Source organism: Camelus bactrianus, chromosome 11 (assembly GCF_048773025.1).
Source record: "Camelus bactrianus isolate YW-2024 breed Bactrian camel chromosome 11, ASM4877302v1, whole genome shotgun sequence".
Taxonomy (NCBI): domain Eukaryota; kingdom Metazoa; phylum Chordata; class Mammalia; order Artiodactyla; family Camelidae; genus Camelus; species Camelus bactrianus.
In genome coordinates this window covers 66066730-66087609 of record NC_133549.1, presented here as the reverse complement: position 1 = coordinate 66087609, position 20880 = coordinate 66066730, and the positions used below count along the sequence as shown (strand labels likewise).

At 53.5% G+C, this 20880-nt stretch overlaps 1 protein-coding gene across 1 annotated transcript in view; it reads right to left on the bottom strand.

Moving 5' to 3' along the window:
• The window catches only part of LOC105066386 (uncharacterized), an 82643-nt gene extending 61971 nt beyond the window's left edge, over positions 1-20672 (bottom strand). Inside the window, exons 1-8 of the mRNA XM_074374123.1 lie at positions 20668-20672; positions 15630-15656; positions 13113-13148; positions 11028-11054; positions 8570-8620; positions 2933-2968; positions 2391-2417; positions 1725-1751 (exon numbers count right to left, since the gene is read on the bottom strand). Of these exons, the coding sequence (XP_074230224.1) occupies positions 1725-1751; positions 2391-2417; positions 2933-2968; positions 8570-8620; positions 11028-11054; positions 13113-13127 (183 nt within the window). The 5' untranslated portion in view covers positions 13128-13148; positions 15630-15656; positions 20668-20672. The remainder of the gene's footprint in view (positions 1-1724; positions 1752-2390; positions 2418-2932; positions 2969-8569; positions 8621-11027; positions 11055-13112; positions 13149-15629; positions 15657-20667) is intronic.
• Positions 20673-20880: the final 208 nt, after the last annotated feature.

Sequence of the window (20880 nt, the reverse complement as noted above, 5' to 3'; positions counted from 1 at the left end):
CTGGGATGGAGAGGAAAGCTGGCTGGGGGGACCTGAATTCAATGCCAGTTCTTCTATCTATGGCTTCCAGTGCCCCACTGCCCTTCTTCCAGCTCCATGGATGTTTTAAGGACTTTCCTATTTCAGGGTCTTTGCACATGCTGTCCTCCCATGTCCAGAATGCCCCTTCCCATCTCCTTCTCTCTTAGTTAAATCCTCATCCCTCAGGACCTAGTTCAAGTCTTTTTCTCAGGAAAGCCTCTCTGACCCTCAGCCTGGGTGAGGGGTTGTTATGCTGAGGTTTCTCAGGCTAACAGGTACTGGCTTTTCATAGCACCGACTGCTAAGGCAATTTGTTGATTATGTGAGTGATTATTTAAATGTATGTCTCCTAGACTAGGCTGTGTGCTACAGAATGACAAGGACTTACTCCTGTCTGTATCCCAGCACCTGGCACAGTGCCCAGCAGTGCAGATACTTCATGAAAATATGTCAAAGGAAGGAGTCAGGGAGAAAGGGAAGGAGAGAGAGGAATAAAGAGGGAGAAAGACAATAAAATGTGGAGGGAAGGAATTCGAGAACTGGGTGGGATCCTTTCTGGACGCTCCCTAGCTGTGTGACTTCAGGCAAGTTAGACTCTCTGGGCTTCAGTTTCCACAGCTGTCAAAGGGGACACTAACAGGACCTGGAGCACAGGGCTAGGCTGAGGATTAGGTGAGATGGTACACGTACAGTATTTAGCCCCTGCCACCACAGAGAAAACCCTCAGTAAATGTTAGCTGAGTTTGAGTCAAGCAGGCAGGCTGAGGCCCAGAGGGAGCTGAGCTGCCAAGAGTCCCATGGCAAGTTAGGGAGTGTCGGAGCTAAAGCTCAGGTCTCCCAGCCTACCCTCCTCCATCTCTTTTCCCAGGTTATCCACGTCCCTCAGAGGACAGGGTTCTGGCAGTGCCCTGGCTCCCATCTGCACTTGGAGCAAGGCACAAGCCAGAGGCGGCTGGACACAGAAGCGGGGAAACTGCCGTGGGCTCTCACCACCCGGCACAAATCCCAGGAGCTGGTTCCTCACAAGGTAGATGTGACTAGCATCGGAGGCAGGAAAGCCCAGGGCTGGCCCATCTGCTCTTAATGGTTCATCCAACTCACTAAGAACTGGCCCCCTCCGCCAGAGGGGAAGGCCCCTGACAAGGGGAGGCCTTTCCCTTCTAAAAAGAGTAGCCTAGGGGAGACAGTGAAAAGAGGAAATTCCTTTAAAAGGCTCTGTAGAAGGTGGGAAGGGGCCAGGAGGAGGGTGGAAGCAGTGGTCTGCTTCTCCAGGTCTGCTTTGTGCTTCCAGCTGGGGTAGGGGCGCCTGGAGTCCCAGGGGACCCAGGGCAGGGAGCATTAGGAAATCAGGCTCAGGACAAAGTGCTGGATGGGCTCCCTTCGCCCCTGTGTGTATGCTGAACACAAGCCCATCCCCAGTGGCGGTTTGAAGACACTGGCCTCTGTGTGACACTGGCCAAGCGCCGACGCTCTCTGGACCTCCCTTTCCTCATTCTTCAGGTGGAGAAGCAGCCCCTGCCCACCTCTCCTCCCTGTGCTGAGTGAGGACCTAGGGGACGCGTTGTACACAGCTGGGGAGTGACTGTGGGGCAGTGCCTCCTACTGTCCCTGTTGGCCCCCTCTGCCTGGCAGTGCCTGTGTGGCCCCCGAGGGCCAGGTTGACCCCCTACCCATGGAGGGAAGACAGGAAAGCTGGGTCTTACCATCTCCCCCTTTGGTCCGGGGTGGCCCTGGAAGGAGAAGAGCATGAGTGCCAGGTGTGTTGTTTGCAGCCAGAATTCCCCGCCCCCCCAGGCCCTGTGGTACACGCTCCTCCCATGAACGTCTGTGTCTGGGGCCAAGTCAAAAGGATGGATGTGAACAGAGTGGAGCTCTGGACGGGAAGCAGCCTCCACACAGACCTAGGTGTGTTGTGGGGGCTCAACAAGGTGGGGGACCCCGAGGAGAACACAGGAGGCGCCCCGCAGTGCTGGGGGATGAGGGTGTGTACTAGTGCCCAGGCTTCTTTCAGAATTAGCAGACTGAGCTCTCCTCCCCTCTCCCCTTCCTGCTCCCTCCTTGACTCTCTCCCTGCCAGCCCCTCCCAGGAGTGCCCCAGAATCACTAAATTCTAGGATGGCTCCTGCTTCAGATGATCAGAGCCTAGCCTGGGGCCATGGACTTGCGCCCAGGGAAGGCCCACTGGGTCAGGGACAACTCATTCTAATGGCCCCTCCTCCCCTTCTCACTGGCAACGACTCTCCACCCTAGAAACGTTCATTCTATCTGAAGCTTCTTCCAAAGAGTCAGGGTCTCGCAGAAGGACTGAGAGACACTGGGTTAGGACCAAGGGAAGGGGAGGAGCCCACAGCACCAGAGGGTCTACTCACCGGTTTGCCGTCAAGCCCAATGGGACCCTGAAAGAGAAAGAGGCCGATGTAAACAGCGAGAGTCACAGGTCTCCTAGGCAGTGGTTAAGGCCCCAGGTTGTCTCTGCTTGACCGCTTGCCGTTATGAGACCATAACAAGCTTGAGTCTCAGCTTCCCACTCTAAAATGGTATGAGAATAATAGAATCTTCCATGAGGGGCCCTTGTGAGGAGTGAACAAGACACCACCTGCCAGGTTGGAGGAGGCTTCCCTGCAGTACATCATCTGCCCAACCTCCCAGTGTCCTGCTGGGACTCACTAGCCTGTGACTTCACTGCCTGTTCCTGTCTGCCGCCCTTTATTTTGGAATTGATTTCCCTGTCCATGAGCCACATGCTGGGCTACTCTCCTTGCTTGCTCTCCAAGAAAGGCTGCAGGAGAGGGTTCTTACTGACTGGGGTTTGGAAGGGCAAGAGCAGCTTGAGGGTGGGCACAGGCTGAAGCTTAACCCAGCCAGGTCCAGGGCTTGCCGGGGACACAGCTCACCAGTTCTCTCCACTTACCGGAAATCCAGGAAAACCTCGAGTGCCCGGCTGGCCCTGAAAAGAGCAGGAGAGGAGTGAGGATGGGCGAGGAGGAGAGGAAGCCAAACCTTAGTCCCTGGTTCACCTTGGCTCCCAGAGAGTCCATGGTTTCTCTCCCACTCCTCTGTGATCGTCCATGGGAGACACTGGCTGGGAGGGAGGATGGAGAAAGATGGAGACGGACCATCATAGGAAATCTCCTCCAGGGACTGGGGGTGGGGCAGGGAAAAGCAGGTGGCCAGCATCCTTTGAATCTTTCTGGGAAGTGGCCCCTGAGAGCTTCTCACTGCCCAGACACTCTGAACCTTGGCACGTGAATAAGATAGAGAGCAAGGACCGCAGGGACTTGGCCCACAGCACGCTGGACCCCTGGACTGTGACTGTCTAAGTCCTTTTCATTTACACAGCCATTGCTCACGGCCATTTATCTGAGGATGGTTTGGATGTCAGAACATGGCCTTAGGAATGTGTTTTCAGGCCAGAACAGGTCAGGTGGCTCACTGTCCTCTCACGCTGCCTAGCAGCTCCTGGTGGGGCAATCCCCGGATACCCCAATCTGGGTGGAAGGCAGAGCAGTCACGCCCATCTTCCCAGAGGTGCAGAGTGCCACAAACGACAGCGTTCAGACTGGAGATTAGAAGCTGGTTCACTGGCCACAGCCCAGTGGCTTAAGGCCCAGATTCAGGGCAAAAGAGATGTGTGGACAGGAGAAAAAGCGTGAGGCTGTGCAGATGCACAGGGCTGGGGCCGGCTGATCAGAAGATTCTAGGAAACATGGGTCCTGTCACTCCCCTTCTCATGAACCAGCAAGTGTTCCTTTCTGTTCATGTATCATTCAATGTCATCCTCAGTCTCATCCTGATCCACCATTTTGGTTCCCTTCCAGCCTTATCTTCCCACCTACTCTCTGCTCAGGCACCCTGGTGCATCTGCCTTTCCCTGGACACACCACATCCTTCATATGATTAGCTCTCAGCTTGGTGTCTCCCCTTGACTGAGATGATCTCGATCTTTTCCCAAGCTTGGGCTTTTGAGCCTGGCCGACTGAGTTCTAATCCTGCCTCCACCACCACTGATGGCTGTGTGATTCTGAGCAAGTTATTTAAACCTCCCTGTGCCTGTTTCCTCATCTATAGGATGGGGATAACAGTATAAATTCTTAGGGTCATTCAATTATATCTGTAAAGCCTATTGAAATGGTAGCTGCTATCATTGGATGTTTAACTGAACTGAACCTAGGAGTACCAGCATAAAGCAAGGTGGCTTTTGAGCCAGTACGTCTTAGAATCTATGAAGATTTATCCTTATCAAGCAGTAGTTTCAGAATAAGACCTTGCCTAGAGGAAGACTTCTCTGGATCCATTTGCTATAAATCTGAAACATCCCCAGCCTCCTTGGGTCCTCCTTGAAGCTGTGGACATGAGTGCCCAGAGGCGTCTGCTCAGCAGACATGCTCAAGGGACACGGGTAAGTGGGATGGGGGCCTTGCTGTCAGGGTGGGCGCACTGGTCATACAGGGAGCGAGCTGGAGTATGCTGAGGGCCCAGGATGGTCCTGTGGCAGGCATCCAAAAGGGCAAGAGGGTGGAGATGCCACTCATGTACCAGAAGGGCCCCAGGCTTCTCTCCTGTCAAGGATAAGTGATGCTAAGAATAGCACTAAGGAGAAAACCTGGAAACCCCCCAGTGTAAACTGTCAGCCACTCTGAATGCTGAGAGGCCTGAAGAGAAGGTCAGGAGGAGAGGATTCCAAGAAACATCTTCAAGTCCCACTCCTGGTAATGTTTACACGGTAGGGGTAATCACATGGCTGGCTGATTACAGAGCTGGCCCTGGTAGCAGGACACATCTCTCCAGCCCAGAGCCAAATCCAGGGCTAACCAAGGCTTTTTCAGGGATCTTGGGAAGAATGTTGTCATTGACCAAATGGAAACTGGGACTCCACTTCCTGGAGAGGTTGGGCTGGGTGAGGCACTCGGAGAAGCTTGGAACCGGATTTCAGTTTCCATCTCTTCACATCTACGCTGAAGGTGGACATCTCCTCCAGTGTTTACTGACCGGTTCTATTTATTTGTGAACTGCTTGTTTGTATTCTTTATCAGTAATTCCTACTACATTGTTTATCTTTTCCTACTGATTTGAATAATGCTCTCTGTCAAGAATAGTAACTGAGTCATATGTGTTGCAAATATTCTTTCCAATTTGGCATTTGTCTTTTTTACGGTAGATTTTCTGTCATAGGGAAATTCTACACTGATGTCGACAAACTTATCAATCTTCTCCTATGGCTTCTGGGTTTTATGTCATCCTCTGGGAAGCCTTCCCTGACTGCCCTCACCCCAAGTCAGGTGCCTCCTCCGGGTCCCCACAGCTCCCTAACCATCCCTGGCTGAACGCTGACTGTCTGTACTGGAATCGCTATGGGATTGCTTCTCTGCAAGGGGGCAAGCAGCCTGCAGTCAGGTTTCCATCATCTGCCCAACACCTAGGATGCAGTAGGTGCCTGACAAATATTAATGGAATGAATAAATGAAGAAACACTCAACAGGGGTATCGACCTGGTGTGGGATGTCTCCTTGTGAATGAGGGCTGGAAGTTCTGACAGCTCCTTCTGGCCCCTGAAGAGAAGCTGGGCAGGTGAGGGGCCCCAGGAAGGGATGAGCTCCCTTTGAGATGGGGGGGTGGGGTGGGGGGCAGATGACCTTCCTAGTGCCTGCTGGGCCAGTCTGCATCTAAAGCTCCCAGCCTCCATCTCCAGTTTGATCGGCATATTGCTCCAGCATCTTGCCTCGTTGGAACGTGAACCGTCCTTCTCTAAAGGGCCTGGATGGATCCCCTTTTGCACACACCATTTCTAAAGCTTCAAGAGAGGGGGCAAGTGGCCTCTGGGAGCGGCAAGGCTGGTTCTCATTAGCAGCATGGATTCTGGGCCCTTCCTGGCTGAGTGAAAAGCCACATGTTCCTCATCATCCCTGGCCGCAGAGAACTTGCCCACTTGACCTCTACCTCTTAATTGCAATCGGCCCCTTGGTCTTCTGCAGTTCCTGCTCTCACCAGCTCCGGGTGGCTTCCTGGGAGGAACTGAGGGGGTTGCTCTGGTGTCTAGTGAGGACTCGGCAGGGGTGGCCCCAGTCATCTGGGTGATGGTCACATACACAGGCTAAAGTCGGAGGGTGCTGGGCTTGGTTGAGCCTCCTGGTACCGTAACGCCTCTCCCAGCACCAACACAACATGCAAAGGGAGGAGTTTTTCCTCCTTAAGGTAAACATCCTTTTTAAACAGTAGAGCTTAAACCATAGATGGGGGTGTTGGGGAAAGAATGCTGGTTTTGGAATGAGGCCAACTGGGCCCAAACCAAGCTCCAGCACGGACGAGCTGGGTGACCACAGGCTAGTTATGGGCCTCTGTTTCCTCCTCTGTGAAACAGGCTGACAGGGCCTGCCTCACAGCTTTCCCTGGGGAACTGAAGGAGACCAGCACATATATAGGCTTCAGCATAGGACCTAGCAAGTCTCCCAGGTGTCCAGGAGACGGAAGCTATTGCTGTTACCAGAACAGAAGGGACTTTTCACCATAAGAACCAAGCCCAGCTTGGGAGATGTGATTATGTGCGTTGCGTTGGAGGCCGGGGGAGCTGAGGCAGACCCTGCCCCCGAGCATGTTCCCCAGAAGTGGGGCCTTTCAGTCACTTCTAGGTAGCCTGCTGACATCACACTGCTGAAGGATGCTGCGAAGGGAGTGTTAGTGGTCCACGCAATGGAACATATGTGGTCACATCAGGAGGCAGACAGAAACGGTGGCCAAAGCATAGGGCCTGCATTCTGTGTTACTCCCCTGTCCTCCTAACAGGACCACCCCCAGGCTCAGTCCTTGCTGTTAGAACCTGGGGGACTGTCTCTCTCTGGGACTTTCCCGTCTCCTAGTTCCCCCTGGCTGGGCACCACTTTTTTTGGGAACACCTGGGCTCAGGACATCCAGGCTGTGGCTCCCTCAGTGCACAAGGAGGCTTACAGCCCATTGGGGCAGCGGCCACGTGAGCCCAGAAGCACAGATAACCCCAGGGCCTGGTGGTCTGCTACAGCAGTGGGGGTCAGAGTGCAGACTCAGAGCACACGGCCCAGGCTGAGTGTCAAATCCCAGCATGGCCACACTCTTGTGTACTAAGCAAGTCACTCAGCCTCTCTGTGCCTTGCTTTTCTCATCTATAAAACAAAGCTGCTAATAGTACCCACCTGTGGGGTCCTCATGAGGATTCAGTGAGCTGCAATGAGTAAAGATCTTAGGATACTGCCAGCCACAGAGTAAGCCAAGGGTCAGCCCTCATCCCTGTGGTCTGAGCTGGAGAAAACCTTGCTGAGAAGGCCTGTCTACACAGCCCAGCACCCCTCCAAGACCTGCCTCCAGCCCAGGCCCCCGCTCTGCCCGCCAGCCCTGATCCCTGGCTGCATCCTTCAGCTTGCCTCTCTGACCTTCCCAGGCTCCCCTTCTCAGCTCCCAACTCTCACCATAGCCCCTCCCTGGCTGCTCAGCTCAGCAGGGCCCCATCATTTGGAGGTAGCTTAGCAATCTGCCCTCTGACTCCTCTCTCTAGTCTGTGGGTTGGAGACTCTGGCTTCCCCTTGGCTCTCTCCATGGAAGGCAGGGGAATGGGTGCGGGGTTGGGGTGTGGGGAGGGCGCTTCATCCATCCATTGGGCCAGCTTCTGGGAGTCTGAGGCTAGCCCTCCGTGCCCCTCCTCTCTCACCATGCAGGGCAGGTCAGGAAAAGAGCACAGCAGAGCATACAGGTGGCAGCCTGTTGCTGTGGTGGAAGCCCTGGGTGCCAGGGGTCCTGGGTTCTAATCCTGCTCCAGCCTTTATGTGGGGGATCCTGGCCAAGCCCCTAGCCCTCCCCAGGCATCAGTTTCCCCTTCTGAGAGGGCTGTGTTAGACCATCACTGAAGTCCTTTCCACCCTGACATTTGGTGATTTTATTGAAGCTCGTGGGTGGGGCGCTCTTTGAGAAAACTAGCCAGTCCTCCTTCCCATCGTCATGATATCTTCCCACATCATCACCCATGCCCCCCTTTTGGTCCCTAAGGAAGCCTATCTGAGGGGAAGCCGCTCTGATTTTCCCAAGTCCTTGGCCATGGGGTGGAGGATACCGGAACACCGGACCCAGCACTGAGCACAAAAAAGGAGCCTTTGAGAGTACGGGGTGGGTTGGGTCTCTGCCAAGACTAGGAGTGGGTGCCGGGGTCAGGGAGTCTGGACTCTGCGTCTCTGCTCCATGGGCTTCTGGAAACAAGGCTTGTCCCCTGGAAGCTGGAGCACCCCTCCAGAGAGGAGCAGCCCTTTGTCCCTCTGCCTGTAAACAGCAGGGCTGCCTCACAGCTGCTGTCATTTCGTGGCTAGAGGGCAGGCCCTTGTGAACCCTCCCGAGAGGTTGTAATTTCGGTATATTTAGTCAGGCCATTTTCTTTAACATCAACAGCAGCACTGAGGCCTGGCCTGGCTGACTGCATCCCATGCAGTGGTCGTCACACCCAGAGGCACAGCCAGGACATGTGCTCCCCCATCCCCACCCAGCCCTTAACTCATTCATCCCTCCACCCCAAAGAAGAGCAAAAATCACTTACTGGGGGGCCACGGGGACCGATGATGGACATCCCGGCATCTCCTGGGGCCCCCTGTTGGGGAGACAAAGAGGGAGGAGGGGGAAAGGGAGCAGGGGCAGGGGCGGGAGGGGAGGGGTGGGGAAGAGTAGAAGGAGCAGCTGGCAGGTGGGGAAGGCGGGGTGGGTGAGGTGGGGGTGCCGAGCCAGAGGCCGAGGACACAGTGGGCAGAGGATGCAGAGGAAGATGAGGGATCCAGAGGAGAGGGGACACATTCGGGAAGGATTGAGAAGGGCAGTGGGGAAGCCGGAGGAAGGAAGAGAGGAGATGAGTGAGAGCATACATGTGGGACCCCAGGCCGGGAAGCAGGGAAAAGAGGATGCAGCCCAGTGATGGGCAAGAGGGCGGTACAGGGAGGGAGGTGGGGGTAGGGGGACACTCAGCTCAGCCACTGCTGCTCAGGCCCCAGAGGCGTCCCCACAGGGCCCCGCTCAGGATGTTCCCCAACCTGCCCCAGCCCCAGCCAAGTTTTAAAACCCCTGAGGTCCTCTTCCCTGGCCCCAAATACCCACGTGGCTGCGCACCCTGTAACTTGCCTCGGGGAGGTGCTGCTGCAAACAGAGGGTGGGGACAAGACACATACTTGTTGAGTGGGCCTATCAGCCCCGGCCTGAAGATTACAGCTGCCTTGGACCTCCTAGTCCTGGTGTCGGAGCGACACAGAGGGCTTAAGTCTGGGAATTTTCAGTCTAGAGAAGATGGTGGCTGCTTCTGGGCTGGGAGCTCAAAGTGTCATCCAAGGGTGGTCCAGCTGCCTAGATAAATTTGTGTGTGTGTGCGTGTGCGTGTGCGTGTGCGTGTTGAGGGTGGGGAAGGGCGACAGAAGGACGATGAAGGATGTACAGAACACAGGTGGGCGTGAGAGGTGATGCTCTGGCAGAAGGATCCAGATTGTGCTCGACAGGGAGGAGGCAGGATACTGCCTCCAACCAGGGATCTAGGGCCGTACTTCCCGGTCTTGCTCTGCCAGGCAATTCACAGAATCTCTCCGAGCCCACATACCTCCTCTGTGAAAGGAAGCCTGAGAGCATCTCTGCTGCCTTTACAGGGCGAGGGATGGAAATACATTTTTCAACTGTCATGCCTCACACTCAGGTGAGGAGTGACTTCAAATTAATAACTATTTATGCCATTACAATTATACAATCATTTTTATACAAGGCAGTATAATGTGATGGTTATGAGCCAAAATGCTTGTTTGAGCCCAGCTCTGCTTCCCCTGGCTGTCTGACCTTGGGCTACCTAAATTCTCTCTGCCTCAGTTTCCTTATCTGTAATGCAGGGATAATAGTGCCTGTCTCATAGGGTGAATGTGAACATTTCATGAGATAATGTTGTAAAGTGCTTAAAAGAACGCCTGATACAGGAAGGGGCTGGCAAGGGTCTGCTATTGTCTGTATACAGTGGTTGTGTCCCCCGTCTTCCTGCTGGGTGGTTTAGCCCCAAACTCTTCATCCCATTTGGAGGACAGCATAGCACAGTGGTTAGGGGCCCCAGCCTTGGAGTCAGACACCCCGGGCTCGTCTCAAGCTCTGTCATTTTTTGCTTTGTGACTTTGGGTATGTGACCTTGCCTTTCTGAGTTTCAGCTCCTCGTGTAAATGGGAGTACTGAAGCCCCCCCGGAAGGGCTGCGTCAGGGTTAACTGGAGGAACAGAGCGAACGCTTAAGCTGCACCTGACACAGTTTGCCAGATGCTGTTACTACTGCTGTCATCGTTATCCTGGAGACGGGGAGGCTCGACTGCAGAAATTCACACAGCAGTGTCCAGGCATGGATGTATCGGGCTGGGCACCGGGAGGTCTGGCTTCCAGTGCCTGCCCATCTCTCTAGCTGGGGGCCCTCAGGCAAGCCCCACCCGTCTCTGGGCTGCAGTTGCCTCATCTGCAGAGTGAGCTGGTTAGCTGTGTGGCTCTCTGTAACCCTTCCGAGCCTGCTAGGGCTGATGTTTCAGGATTATCTCTTGGGCTTCTGGGTTCCAGGGGGCCCCAATCTACGACTCTGGGAGCCTCTCTGGGTGTTTCCCTCAGGGACACTTTCTGGGGCAGCACCAGTGTCTGAGGCTCAGGGGCCAGTGGTGGGCTGGGGAGGGGCTAGAACCAGCCACACAAAACAGCAGTCTGCGCTCTCCTTGTCCCTGGGAAGGGTGTCTGCCCTAGGCAGAAATCAGAGGCCACAGGCAGCCTCTGTGGGCAGGGGAGACCAACTCAGCCAGGGAAGCTGGGACCTTAGCCCGATGGTGTGGAAGCTGTTAGGAAACCAGGCTGCGAGAGGCTGCGAGGGCAGAGCAGGCCAGGGTGGCACGCTGTGCTGGCTATGTGCCAGAAGGAGGGCTGAGATGGGGGCCTCTGAAAGCACCCCCAGAGTCCAAGGGTAGAAGTGGAGGCGGGGGCAGCCACGCGGAGGGGAAAGTGCAGACTCACCTTCTCACCTGGTTGGCCCTTTCCTCCCTGGGGCAGCCACATGCAACACGGGGTGCAGGGAAGAGAGGGAGGGAGAGAAAAAAGAAAGGATGAGAGAGAGGCACACACACAAGAATTCGTGTTAATGGCACAATGACCAAACAAAAGAAATCACCGTGAAATAAGAAACAACACAAAACACAGATGCTGACAAACGACAGGTCCTGTGTCCAACACGCATAGCACACAGACAACTATTGCCTCAGCCCGGGGGCCAGCCCCAGCCACATAACTAAGACAGAAACAGTGGCAGGAGCCTTAAGAGGCCCTCCTGAAGAATGTGTATATGTGTGTGTGAGCGAGAGAAACAGGCAGACAGAGAGCAGGAGAAACCACCCAGGTCAGAGAATCATCTGAGGATGCGTGGCGCCGGCCAGCTGGGCTATTTGGGGTGGGAATGGGCACGGGAGAGACTTTCCCAAGGACCCTGTGGTGAGGTGGGATTTAATTGGTTTGAGGATCCAACTGAGCACCAAGTACAAAGTTTTGCCAAGCTCAATGTGCCAGGAGTCATTAGGGCAGCCAGGCAAGAAGGTGGGAGGGGGCGGGAGGAACGTGAGAGGACAGATAGAAGGACACACACGTCTGGGAGGATGGAAGATGGATCCGGGATGCAGAGGAAACTGGGTCATCACCAAGGCCCTCTATAACCGCAGTGACCAGCAGAAAGACAGCTCCAAGCCACCTTAATCGGCAGAAGCCAGTATCCCTCCTCTGGTGAACTACAGGAACAACTCAGGCATTTCACACTCACTGGCTACCCCAGTCCTTATCAGGTGGCTCATGCCAGGACACCTACTGGGCAGCCAAAAGGGTCCACTGTCACATTTAAAATAGCACAAGCAGCAAGAAAGCCTCAAAGTGGCTTGCAAACAGCTTTGTGTTGAAGGAAACAGGGGTAGGGGGGTGGACCTGCGACTCTGGGACAGACACTTAACATCCGAGCTTCAGTCTTCTCATCTGAATAATGTGTCTCCCTCATGCAGTTCTTGTGATGAGCTGATGTGTGTAAAGCTCTTAGCAGCATGCCCAGCACACAGGCAGCACTTTCAAGCATTAGCTATGATGTGGGTGCCTTTTCTCTGAGCACAGGGCTCATACCAGGCAAGCCAATTCACATGGGATGCCATACCCAGGCCTAAGGCCAACCCAGCCCAAGCGGTGAAGTTATGAGGCAAAGCATGTGAGTGACATGGAATAGTGGCACAGGGCCGGTGAGGGGGCACTGGGGAGCCAGGGTGGAGGTTGAGGCTGCGGTGGGGAGTTAGAGGTCAGACAAGGAGAGTAGCTCGGACCACATCCTAGATGAGGCTGGGGGTTGGTGAGGCCAGCGTGTGGCCATCACTGCCTGAGGCTGCCCTCAGGTTCCTGTGCTGCTCTTTCTAGCCCCTCAAAGGCTAGAAGCCACCAGGAAAAACCCTGGTGCTGGGACCTCAAAGCCTAGTGCTGACCTTCCCATCCCTGAGATGCGTGCTCCCTATCAAACATTCCCTTTCACCATCTTAATTTTTTCAGCAGGAAACGTTATATGTTTTAACTCCCAGCCTCCTGGGGAGGATTTGGAGGCACTGCCTGGAAGCCAGCCCTCTCTTCACCATCTTCTGGTTTCTGTCTAGGGCAGGTGCCCCGGAAGCTCGCCCCAGAATAGCATCTGTAGAGCACTTTCAGTTTGCATTTCTTGCCATCTTCTCCTGCTCTTGCTGGGGGATGGTCGCAGGAGCAGCTATAAATCTGAGGGTGAGCTGCCAGCCTTGCGGGGGTTAAGGGGGTGGGAGTCCTCAGTAGGTAATTGGCAAAGAGCTTTCTTCATGCAACTTTTGGATTTTTCCTTTGCCATGGCAGCTCTCTGGAGAGTAAAGCCATATTGCAAGATCTGAAGGACTGGATTAAAACTTTTCCCTTCAACTCGCATGTCCCTCTCTGAACCAGACTTGGACTGGGGAAGGGAGAGGTGGGACAGGCAACGCCTCGCCATGGTCTGCAGGATGGGCCAGCATGGGGAAGCAAGCAATGGCCACCCAGGCAGGTGCAGATGCTCCAACTCACCACACGTCCAGGCATCCCAATGGCACCTTTGTCCCCCTGATGAAAGAGACAGAAACAATTAGATGTTGCTGGAGCTGGGCCAGCACATGAGGGACCCCATGGCTAGCTAGACACTCAAGACCTGGTTTGCATAGGCACTTGGGAAGATTCCCAGGCATTATGTGGGTGAACTTGCCCTTTCAGCCACACAGACTGTTCGGCCACATCCTCATTATGCTCAGTTTCAAGGCACGGATCAGGGTGAGTGGCAGCTCCCACATGACAGATGGGTGAATCACTTCCCTTGGTCTGTCTCTGCTGGAGCTGTGGGGCAGTGCCCATGGTTCCCACCAACTCCCCAGGCCCTCTGTCTGGGAAGGCTACCGACAGAGTCCTGCCTCTCCTCACTGCCACCCCCAGGGCCAACAGTGCGCCATGTGGATTCAGTCGCATCACGAGTTTCAGCTGCTCAGAGGGGGAATTGCTTTGTTTTGCAGCCAGGGGTTACATCTTTTCACTCTGGAAATCTGCTTATTAAGTTTTGTTCCTCCCCCTTTTGGTAGAGAATATTTTTTTGCAATCATAATGTGTGCAGACTCATAAAATCTGGGGTGGGGCCTGGGGTTTGCTGGGAGTCCGAAAGGGTGGAAACCAATAGGGGCTGAGAATCCGATGGCATCTGTCCCGGCCTGCTGGGCAGGAGATAGCTGGGCTTGTGGGTGCCCCTGCAGGGTGGGCATTTCTAGGGTAATTCTGTGTCTGCTGACCCCACTGAGGCAAAATGCCTCGGAGATGGTTAGCATCCCAAGATGTATGTGGACACACCAGAGAATAGCGAGCAGCTCTGAATTAGGCTCCTGCTACACGTACACTGTTAAGGCTGAGAGTGTCTTTAGTAAAATGTTCAGCCTTTGCGAAAGAGGGGCAGGTCGCAGTGATGGTTATAAGCGTGGATTTGTTTCCTGAACTTCCCTAACTATCTGCATCTCTCGCCTGGGGCTGCTTGGAGGATGCCATGAGACTGTGGTTCTGGAGAGCTAACTCCTGGTGTCTGGCACCTGGTGAGTGCTTGTGTAAACCGCGTCTACGGGTAGTGAGCCAGGCATGGCCACGGGCAAGTGATTTTTATAAGCATGTGTGTACTTCACACTTTTGTATTTCACAACAAGAGGCCAATGTCAATCAGTCAATTTGTGGGTCAATCCCAGGTCCCTTCATGGAAGCCTAAGCGGGGCTGTGACCCTTCCTGCTGAGGATGCCAGGCCCGCTGGTTGCTGGCTGTGACATCCCCATGTCCCACTCACTCCTGGGCTTTTGAATGATATTGCAGGATGTGTGTTTGGGTTTCTTTCATTTCTTGTTAAAAACTAATGTTCTTTGCAGTCCTGGCCATAAAACATTTGGGTTAGGGACCGGCATGGAACAGCCAGAGACTGGAAACTGTGCGGCTATTCCTGCTCTGCGAATTGCCCCCAAATGCTTTTTAAAGGTGGACATCGTCAGAAAAAAACAAAGTCTGCCCACATTCCCTAGTCATCTTATTTTTCCCCTCCTTGGATTTCACGGGACAGATTTCCCCTGTTTTCCTTTGCTCTAGAGCTTCTACTTGCTAGGAGAGTTTCCATTTTCGAGGCTAAACATTCTCCCACATGCATTTTATTAAGAAAGTCACTGCTGGACATGAATCCTAGAAGCTGTTGGATTAGTCAGGAGGTGATAGTATAATTCAGTCTAAAAGAGGAGTAACTGGGACAAGAGGGATGCAGAGAAGTCCCTAGAAGCCAATGGATGTGGCCTTCAGTGCAGGGAGAGAGGGCAGCCTGCTGCCAGCCCCACCTCGGCCCTCTGGCTGGCTGCAGCATCTTGCCTGAGCCACTACGCATCTGAGTAACGTGGGGCCGCTAACAAGCCTACAGCTGAAGCCCAGGCAATCAGACAAGCTATTTTACCTCTCTCTGTTTCCTCACCGATAAAATGTGCATAGCAATGCCCATTTCACTGAGTGGCTGAACAACTCAGATATATGAAAAGGGATTAGCATAGTGCCTGGCATGTATTGTCTCAGTGAGAGGTGGCTATTAGTATTATTTCTACTTTTGTTCCAAAGCCCCCGTGGTTACTTGACACAGCCTCTCTAGCATTCAGAAATGGTAAATGGGAGGAAAACAAAGTTTTGGAGTCTACTCTTACCAGGGGGCATGGGACAAAGTGGGGACAATGGTCTTCAACTAAGCTGGGACACAGGAGGACACCAAGTAAGCCAGGAGGCTGCCTTCTTGTGCAGTCCCCCCATTATAGGGCCACTAGTCTGGAAGTCAGATCCAGCCCTGGAGGGGCCTGCATGCACTCATTTGCCTGCCTGGGGCCGCAGGAAAGGCACAGGGGAGCTTCACCCTCAGCTATAGGCTAGAGATGCTGGAGAGAGGCCTCCACCTCGATATACCTGGAGGAAAGCAGCCACCCAACCTCACCTGTCCTCAGATTGAGAAGGAGCCTGCGAAAGAGATGCAAAGGAAAAACAAAATGAAAGCTACTCACCGGGAGGCCAGGTCTTCCAGCAGGACCCTGAAATAGAGGCAGAAAGAGTGACGTTTGGGAAGGTCAAGGTGTTACAATATCCAACGGCTCTACACGGCCCAGCTGGCCGTGAGGGCCGGGGGTCACTTGTGCTCTGTGCGCCTCTGCTATTTTATGCACAAAATGAAGAAAGGGCTTTACTCGCTAAGCCTCTTTTTAGTCCTAGTATTCATTCATTCATTCATTCATTCATTCACAACAGCTGTTAGCAGGGGTCTCCCCCATGCCAGGCCCAGGGCAGGTACAGGGAACAGAAAGACAAGAACGTCCCATCATGTCTCTGTCACTCATGACTCAAGGATCATCAGGGCTCTGGGCCTCACGAAAGCATCACCTCTCTCTGAGCCTCTGCCTCAGTGCACACGTGTCCCCCACTCATGTGTGCTGGCCCTGCCTGGGAAAGGGACCGAGGCGGTCAGACATGTCCTACCACATAGGAGAAGCCAGATGTCTGCTGCGATGAAGCAGGTCCACCTGGTACACTTCTGCTGGACCTGCCCCATCGGGGCTGAGGGACCACAACCGTCCCCCAGGGGGCCCCTTCCCCTCTGTTGGGATGCTGAAGAGGGCAGTGGGACTTCCTTCCTTTGATGCCTCCAACCAGCTTCAGACCACCATCTCCACAATGAGTTGGTGCTGGGGGTGAGGCAGGAGGCTGGATCCCACCCTGTGTGGGCCCTGTGTGGCTCCAGGAGTCTTCAATGACCACCACCATGGCTTTTTCAAACCCTTTATTTACAACCCTAGGACTCCTGCCTAGAACAATTCTGGGTGTAGACTAAAGACTCCATATGATGGGTCTCAAATCCCACTGGAAAGAGGAAAACATTCAACAAGATGTCGATAATAATAGTTAACCTCAGAGCAGCATGTATAGGATGGGGTTCAGGAACCAAGCAAATTCTGAGCTCATCGTGTCTTTTTTGCTCTGGCTTCTGACTTCCAGATGGATCTGATACAAGATGGTGTCTGAGAAATTGCTCTAGGAGCTGCCTCGTGGGGCACCGTGGAGAGCCTGGCAGTGGGGAGCAGGGGCACCTGGAGAGAGATTCTTGAGCTAAGTCCCCAGCCTGGCGTGGCCAGGGCCTGTGGTCAGGAGAGGTGGGGTCTTGGTCAGGGAGAAGCAGGATTTTAGTTAAGATATGGGCTCTGGAGTGAGCCCACCTGTGCTCGAATCCCGGCTCTGCACTTACTCGTCAGTGACTTTAGTCAAGTTGTTTTGTCTCCCTGTGTCTCAGTTTCCTCACCTTATAAATGGGAGGACAAGCATATCTACTTCTTAGGATTAAATGAGATCATGTACGGAGAGGACTCAGCACAGGAGACCCACAGGGAGCAAGCGCTGAGTAAACACTAGCTACTGCGATCACGGAGAGAGCAGGACTGGCTGACGAGGCTGGCCTCTCTGGACTCTGCTGTCAGGTGCGGTTCCTCTCCTCCCAGACATCCTGCTCTTCCCGTAAACCCGTGGCAGCAACAGGAGTGGATCTCAGGGGGTCCACCGGGAGACAAGTGCATCCCGTGCAGGGCTGCTAAGGCAACACAGGCAGCACAAGGAATAAACATGCCCCGTCCTGTCCCTTGTTCCTGAGGACGTCCTGGAGGCAGGGCTGCAGGGATGCCCTCACTTGGGCCCAGCCAGGGGGTCCTGGGGGGCTGCTGGTTAGTGGCCACAGGGGCACAGGGCCCATGCCCACCCCTTCACTCTGCTGGGTTTTGTTCCTGGGGCAGGCAGGGTGCTTTCTGCTTGGTTCACGGATGTGTTCCCAGGGTCTAAAGGAGTGCTGAGCTCTTAGTAGGTCCTTAATTCATGTTTGTGAATGAATGAACCTGAGGGCAGATACCATGAAGCTGGGAATACAGCCTCCTTCTTTCTCAGCTCCTCAAAGGAAGCTCAGCACTGAGGGGCCTCAACCCAGAGCTTTAGCGCTGAGCGCATCCCTCTTCCCAACCCTTCTAAACACTATCAGGGAGTGGGCCACCTCCCTCCCGTCCCAGAAAGCACATCCCAGGCAGCATGCGCCTGAGGAGGGTTCCTAACCTCACACAGGGGGAGTCTACCCCACCAGATGGGGACAGAAGGGGTAGTTTGCCACTGCTCCAGGGTACTGACCACCAACATTGCCCGCACAGGAGAGGAACTTCTTTAGGGTCTCAGCACCAGGGAAAGCAGTGCTTCACCCAGATGCTAGGGCGCTCCTTTTACTGCACCCTGACACTTGCAACAATTCTGCTTTCCTCTCTGCTCTGACCACCAGGATGCTCAAAGCAGAGTCCACAGGATGTTGTGGTATCATCAGCCCTGAATTCCCTGTTTTCCTGCCTCTATTTTCTATGCCTCCCCTCCATTGTTTCCTTATTTAGTTTGTAAATCACCCCAAAAATGTTTCTTGGAACAAGGTGGGGGAGAAATAAAATGAAATAAGCTTACTGAATGAAATAAAACAAAATGACATGAAATGAAAATTAAAGGCTTGTCAGAATCTTTGGGGATCATCTAGAGAAGTCTTCTGTTTCTAGAATTTAAATGAGTTAATATATTCTAAACGAAAAAATATAGGCATACATATATACATACATATGTACACACATACATATAGACATTATACGAATATACATATACCTATACATACATACACACTCATATGTATAACATATATATTCCTCACAACACCTGTATGAAGCACACTACTACTACTTCAGGTGGGGAAACTGAAGCACAGAGAGGTAAAGTAACTTGCTTGAGGTCACACAGCTAGAGGTGACAGAGACAGGATTCTGACCCAGGGGGTCTGGCTCCAGAGCCCATGCCTGTAATCACTCTATTACACTGCCTCCATAAAAAAACAATAGTGTCTAACACATAGTAAATAAGTGTAAGCTAGTATTTCAGCAAGGATCGCTTTCAACCAGGGCTGGCAGCTGGATATCATATATTTCCCTATATTCCTTCAGAGAAAGAGACATACATACTTCCTTTGGTCATCTGTTTCAGTCTCACAGGTCTCATAATTAAGAAATTTTTCTTAAATCTATTGCAGGAATGGTCAACAGCTATCCGCTTGAGAGCAGACTAATGGATTGGTAGTGACAGATGACAGGCTAAGAAGCCTCCTAATTGATTAGCAATGTCTGCCATGGGTGAGAGGTGGATGGGGGCAGTGGTGGGTACAATTTTTCTACCACTCAGATGATTCCTTCTGTTACTTAAACCCATCCTCGGTGGTTGTGTTCTCTGGGCGCTGGCCATTCTTAAGCCCACAGGAATTGGGGTCTAGAGTCACCCCCGGAGGCATCCGAGAAACACCCAGAGGGTGGCAGACAGGCATTGTGAGCAGCTGCCATCTCCCTCTCCCTGCATCTGGCGTGACATTCTTCCTTTGTAAGAAGTAGAGAGAACGGGGCGAGGGGGCGCTTCCCACCCATGCCAGCTTCCCATTTCCTCCTCATTGCACCTTGCGGCTTCAGCCAGAGTTGGGTGAAGGTTCAGGCCTGTTCTGTGTCAGGCTGAGAATTCAGGAAAGCTACCTGGGCTCCCCTCCCTCACCCCATGGCTCGGGTGGTGGCTGGGTGGGCAGGGATTGTGAGGAGAGGCCCAGATCCACCCCCCTCATTTGCTCTGGCACTGCAGAGCCCCCAGGAGTGGCAGCATCCTCTCCAGCTAGGAACAGTTGTGGGATGAGGCCAGCAGAAGCTCTCAGGATGCTGTGTTCCTGGTAAGGAGTCAGGCAAGGACCCAGAATGGACTCAGGTTAGCCCAGTAGCCTGGCTGGGGGAACGAGGTAGATGGGGGAGGTCCTGGGAGTGGAGGAGACAAGGGCTCTTTTTGGCTTTGTCAAAAAAGAAGGGGAAAAGCAGCCCATTTCCAGCAGGTGGTCCACTGAAGTTTCCCAGGGCAGAGTTTATTTTGGAAGATTGATGACAGGAATTGAGATCTGACATCTAAAACATGTGTGATAAATCACCCCTCCTCCTTTCAAGGAATGACACGATTTTCCTCTCTCTGTAACAGAGCAGTGAGCGAGCCAGGCGGGGTCGGCTGCACGGGTTCATTGTGCCTTTCAAGAAAGACATAGATGTAATGGAACATCATGGTCTTATTACAAATTGGGCCGGCTGCTCTCACAGGTACAGATCAAGAGGAGAACAGCTATGGAAATGACTTCTCCGAGGAAGGGAGGATGATAGGGCCGCTTTCAGTGTCGCTGAGAAAGATCTGATGTGGAGGGCCTGGCCCTTTCAACTCTAATCCCCAGCTCCCCTGGCGATCTCTGGGGCTTTTGTTGGGATATCAAATGCTGTCCTCAGAAGACGCGCTCCTGTTCTCTGGATCCATTACTTTGGGGAGGCAGTCTCCTCGGGCTCTTCTCAGGTTCTCTGTAAATGGCTTGGCTCCCCCACCCTGCCCTGGGCTCCTGGGCGATACCAGGGGAAGGAGCCTGACATGCTGCCTCTACTTCGTGCCGCTTCCCAATGTAACCCACTGACATTACTCTCTTACATAAAAACACCACCACCATCACCTGCCCGAAGTGACTCAGCCAGATGGAGCTGCCCACACAGTGCCATGGACACCACGTCCTCAAGAGCAGTCCACACGGAGAGCCACTCACCGACCTGTTTACTAAATGGGCAGGCCACGTTTCAAGGACCAGAACTAAGTAGAGATGACCTCTTTCTTCTTTCTAATACCTGGTGCTTCTTTGACTCCACTTGGCTGTTTTGGGGACAAAGGAGCAGGCATTGTTCCTAACAATGGGGCAAGCCAGCCTTTCAGATTGAAACTGGGACACGCTCTGCCCTGGGCACAACCACTGTTTGGGCCTGGAGGGTGCAGAGGTGGGTGGAAAGCAAAATGGTGGCCACGTCAACCTTCTGGAGGGACCCTGCAGACTTCAGCAGAGGGTGCAGGGGGCTCAGTAACCCCACCCAGGGCCCGGTTACCAGCAAGGAGCAAGGCCTTTCAGACGTGCGAGACTGGCTGCACTGGAGTACTTACAGGAGGTCCTGCAAGAGAGAGAAAATGCCAGGGTCAGTGTCACTGTCGTAAGGGCTGCCTTAGAAGCAGCATCCAAGAATTCTTCAGCTGAAGGGTTTCCATCTGGCCTTCAAAGTCAATATTTTCCTGGCCCACTTTCACAGTATAGACTTTTCCCCCTTTATTTCCTCTCCATATTTTCATCATTGGATGAGAAACCCAGAGGTCTGCGTC